The sequence below is a fragment of the Macrobrachium nipponense genome, chromosome 8, assembly GCF_015104395.2.
Source record: "Macrobrachium nipponense isolate FS-2020 chromosome 8, ASM1510439v2, whole genome shotgun sequence".
In the NCBI taxonomy this organism is placed as follows: domain Eukaryota; kingdom Metazoa; phylum Arthropoda; class Malacostraca; order Decapoda; family Palaemonidae; genus Macrobrachium; species Macrobrachium nipponense.
In genome coordinates this window covers 116027524-116032393 of record NC_087203.1, presented here as the reverse complement: position 1 = coordinate 116032393, position 4870 = coordinate 116027524, and the positions used below count along the sequence as shown (strand labels likewise).

General features: G+C 35.5%; 1 protein-coding gene across 1 annotated transcript in view; it reads left to right on the top strand.

Annotated features, from left to right (window-relative positions):
• Window positions 1–1288: 1288 nt before the first annotated feature.
• Window positions 1289–4870, top strand: part of LOC135223199 (uncharacterized protein DDB_G0284459-like) — a 9709-nt gene continuing 6127 nt past the window's right edge. Inside the window, exons 1-2 of the mRNA XM_064261702.1 lie at window positions 1289–1395; window positions 3433–3656. Coding sequence (XP_064117772.1) covers window positions 1289–1395; window positions 3433–3656 — 331 coding nt within the window. The remainder of the gene's footprint in view (window positions 1396–3432; window positions 3657–4870) is intronic.

Below are 4870 nucleotides of genomic sequence, written 5' to 3'. Positions count from 1 at the left end.
AGATCACATCAACCGTGCACCTTATGTCTAGGCCAGTCCCTTACGACGTTCCTGATTGGCTGTTGATAAGCCAATCACAGGGCTGGAAACACTCATATATATATATATATATATATATATATATATATATATATATATATATATTATATATATATATTATAATATATATATGTGTGTGTGTGTGTGTGTGTGTGTGTATAATGTTAACCCTTTCGGCGTCTTGTTAAAACTGAAGTAGTAACGTAGTACGCGCTGAGATATCTCGGTATAGACGTGGCGGCTTCGGGCCGCCTGAACTGAAACGGAAGAAACGAACCTGGCAACGGCATGTTGCGAGTCGTTCGGTTTTAATCGCGATTTACGTTAAAGTTATAAGTTTTATACGAATTTGCGTTTAGGTATTTTACTTATCCTAATTTTCTTTCAGATATTTAATTTTAGTCCAATTTATTTTTTAGATTTTTATTTATTGTAATTGCGTTCAAATATTTATTTTATCCTAATTTGCTTTTGAATATTGATTTTTATCGTACTTTTATTGTAAATATTAATTTTTCTGCTAATTTGCTTTTAGATATTTAATTTGATCCCAATTTATATCCCAATTTATTTTTAGATGTTTATTTTATTGTAATTGCGTTCACATATTTATTTTATCGTAATTTGCTTCTGAATATTGATTTTTATCGTAACTTTCTTGTAAATATTAATTTTATGGTAATTTACTTTTAAATATATATTTTATTGTGGCCTCTCCTGTCTCCAAGTGTCACTTGTTGCCAGTGATTTCCAACCAACTGCTATCGTTGCTAATACTGCTGGTGACATCAACACATTATTCCAAAACATTATCCCCCCCCCCCCCCCCCCCCCAACCCGCCCCATAACCCCAACTTCCCCAAATATCAGGACGGGCCGCACCAACTCGATTCCCTGAGTGGGGCAACAGTGATTCTGCTAAGCGTAGATCGTAACGGGGCTAATACTGCTGGCGACTTCAACACATAATTCCAAAAACATTAACAAACCCTCCCCCGCCCCCCGCCCCATACCCCAACCTCCCGAAATATCTTGGTTCATCAGGACTGGCTGCACCAACTCGATCCCCCGAGCGGGGCAACAGCTTAGATCGTCGTAGCGGGCGCGGGCGTGGGTTTCGTCACTTCGGAACATCATGGGTTCCTTCCCACCTCGTCGCGTCTTAGAGAACCTTTTCCGCGAGTGAATGAAATACCTGGGATAGATTCGGTGATTGATGGCATACTTGGAATATGTTGGTGATTGATTGATGGGTTCGCCCACACTCCCCCATGAGAAGGATGGGGGAGGGGTGGGGGTTGGTTGGGGTGTTGTTCCCTCCACTACTACTACTGCTGCTGCTGGTACCCCTCCCGGGTATTGTTTACAAGTTGAGATAATATTATAGCCTCCCGCTTAACCACCATCACCACCACCACCAGCCGCCCGCCGCGCCGCTTACACCCGGCAGTCAGGGAGCTGCTGGCCAGCTAACCAGCTAACGAAGTAGCTTGGTTTAAGATGCATAAAAATAAGGTTGTTGAAATCTTTAACTTCTCCCGTGGCGTACGCATAAAGGCGGTTTCCTCCTTACGTGGTATTGACGTTAAATGTTTTGTATTCATTATCAAGGTTTTGTAGGGCGGATAAATTGGCCATCTTCATTTATACCTCATCGGTGAGCTTTATTTGGTAGTTTTTTTTTTTTTTTTTTTTTTAACGAAGTCAGTAAACTTCTTAATGTATTCATTCGTGTTGGTTTTATAATGCTAAAGTCTTCAGCTCGGCATTTAAAATTCACTTGATATCTGACATACTTCATGCATTTTTGCGCTGAATTAAGTATCTTGCTATATTGCAACCGTAATTTTGGAATACATTCATACAGTACTAATATATTAATTTTTTATTATCATTTCAAGACCCTACAGTATTAAAATGCATTCGTTTTGAATTCAGTATCTTGTAGTTTTGCGACTATAGTAGGTTTGGGATATAAATTAATAGTACCTACTAACATCGTAGTTTTTGTTGATTATAGCTTAAAAAAAATCAATATCAATAAGTATTTTAGTGTTGAATTTAGTATCTCGTCGTGTTGCAACTGCAATTTCGGAACAGTACAGTACTAACCTAAATTTTATGTGGTTGTAATTTCAAAATAAATTATTACCAAAACCATAATTGCTTGTGATTATAACACTAATTTTTATACGATTGCAATTCCAAAAGCAAGCATTACCAAAGTGTAATTGTTTGTGATTATAATGTCAGAGTCATTCGGTAATAACGCTGTAATTTTTCACTTTCGTAATTTCTTGCACTTGTGATTGCCTGATTGATCTAACATATTAGTAGCGTTATGGTTATTCCCTGTGTTGGTGAATTTATTTCCCGATTGATATAACATATTAGTACTTAGCATTGAAGGTCATTGCCTGTATTGGACATTTAGAGCATAATAAACCGCTTGACTTTCCCCCTTGCCATGTAAATCCTGGGTGAATTAGGCCTAGCTTGAACCTTATTCAGTATTGGTATGATTTCCTGTTTCTCATGATCTTCGTTTCTGTAAGTTTCTATTTATCTATTTATTTATTTTTATTTCATTATTTTTTTTTTGCGCAGTATGACCCTGTTTGAGTAAATATTGGCGAATGTCATTCATGATAAATATTATTTTTCGCTTGTATGTAATAATGAAAATATTAATTATCATAGGTATTCTTGTTGGCTAAATATCTTTATTCTGAAGAATATCTTTGTATCGAAGCATATTTAGTTTTTAGTTATATATTAACATTCATGCAGTTTTTTTTTTCAGGATCTTAGTTTACATTTTCAAATCGGAGTTTGACAATGAATGAGAGAGTGTTGTGTTTATTTTTGTGGATCATATAATATACTATCAGTTGCATATATAATATATATATATATATATATATATATATATATATATATATATATATATATTATATTATATATATATATTAATATGGAGTTTCACTTACATACATTGGTCAAAGTCGATTGTTCGTCGTCGTATGTAAAACAAAGGCCAAAGTTCGAATCCTGGCCAGGACAGAGGCACTTATTAATTCCTCTTGGGTGTAAGCTGTCCGCTCCTAAGTTTTAGTGAATTGGGTATTGGTGACAATTTGTGTCTATATATATATATGTATATATATAATATATATTATATATATGATATATATATACATATATATATATATATATATATATATTATATATATATATATATGTGTGTGTGTGTGTGTGTGTGTGTGTGTGTGTGTGTGGTGTGTGTGTGTGTGTAGAGGAAGCAGATATTGTAAACATTGCTGGAAATACGAAGCGAGAACATTGAGTGAGTGAGTGAGCTGAGCCCAAAACTGTAATACTCCATATCGCCAGAAGCGTCCTCATCCTCATCCTTTCGGTGGAAGGAGGAGGAGGTGGAGGAGGAGGAGGAGGCCTGCCTGCCTGCTGGGTTGGGGCACGGGAAGTGTGGCCCGTCACCTCTGATGGATCACTCAGGGGGGGTGAACGCAGCCAACTGACGAAGGCCCTTGTGTTGTCCTCCTCCTCCTCCTCCTCCTCCTCCTCCTCCCTAGTGTCTTTTCTCTCTCCCTCTCTCTGTAGCCTCCCTCCTTCGATATCAGAGACGCACAAACACAAGCTTTCTTCGAGGCAATTAATGTGGTCCTTTATTCCTACCTATAGGATGTTCATATCCAATGGAGGTCCTTTGAGGATCCTTTGGGCATTCCCAAACAGATGTTTTAATGACGTTCTGATCTTCCTTTGATGTTTTAATCCCCTCTTTTTAATATTGCGGGGGGGGGGGGGGGTGGGGGGGGTGGGGGTGGGTGCCGCTTTTTGTTTTCGGGTCGAAAGATGTTATTCCCCGTCAAACAAAAGAATTTGATGTATATACACATAAAGGTTCCTCGTCGTGTGTCACGCTACAGAAGCTCCGGAGATATAGGGTAAACAATTATTTATCAGATAAGCGTAAAAGAAAAGGGAGTCGTTAACATTCTCTCTCTCTCTCTCTCTCTCTCTCTCTCTCTCTCTCTCTCTCTCTCTCTCTCTCTCATTTACTTATTTTTTTGTTTGCGTAACAGAAAGATTTTTTTATTTTCAAATAAAGGCGACGGGACTTCCTGTCTTACCAGATGTTTTTTTTCTCTTTTTTTTGGTGTAAGTATCATTAATACGTTTGAGGAGTTTTTTTTCTCCTTAGATATTGTCCAAGGTATAATGTATTATAGATTATGGGAGCAATTGGTTTATGTAATCGTTAATTTTTATTTTTATAATATATATATATATTATATATCATATATATATATATATTATTTATTATACATCTATAATATATATATACATATATATATATATATATATATATATATATATATATATTATATATATATCATACACAACAATAGCTATACAACGTCAACTATCATGATCTATCCAGATATATATATATATTATATATATATATATCTAATATATTTTATATATATATATATATATATATATATATATATTATATATATATATATTATATAATATATATATATATATATATACATCGAGCTACAATGTCCTTTAATATCTAATTCGCTCTACCTCAGAATTAATATATTTTCATATATGCTTAAACGAAAGGGAATTTTTCTTTACGATAATAGATTTGCCTATACCTGGGTGGCAGAGCTTCAACGTGACGTGCCTGGATTTGAATGACTCCTTGCGTTCGCGCCCACCAGGGTATAGGCAAAAATTTCCCCTTATTATCGTTAAAGAAAATTTCCCTTCGGTTAAGCATATATGATATATT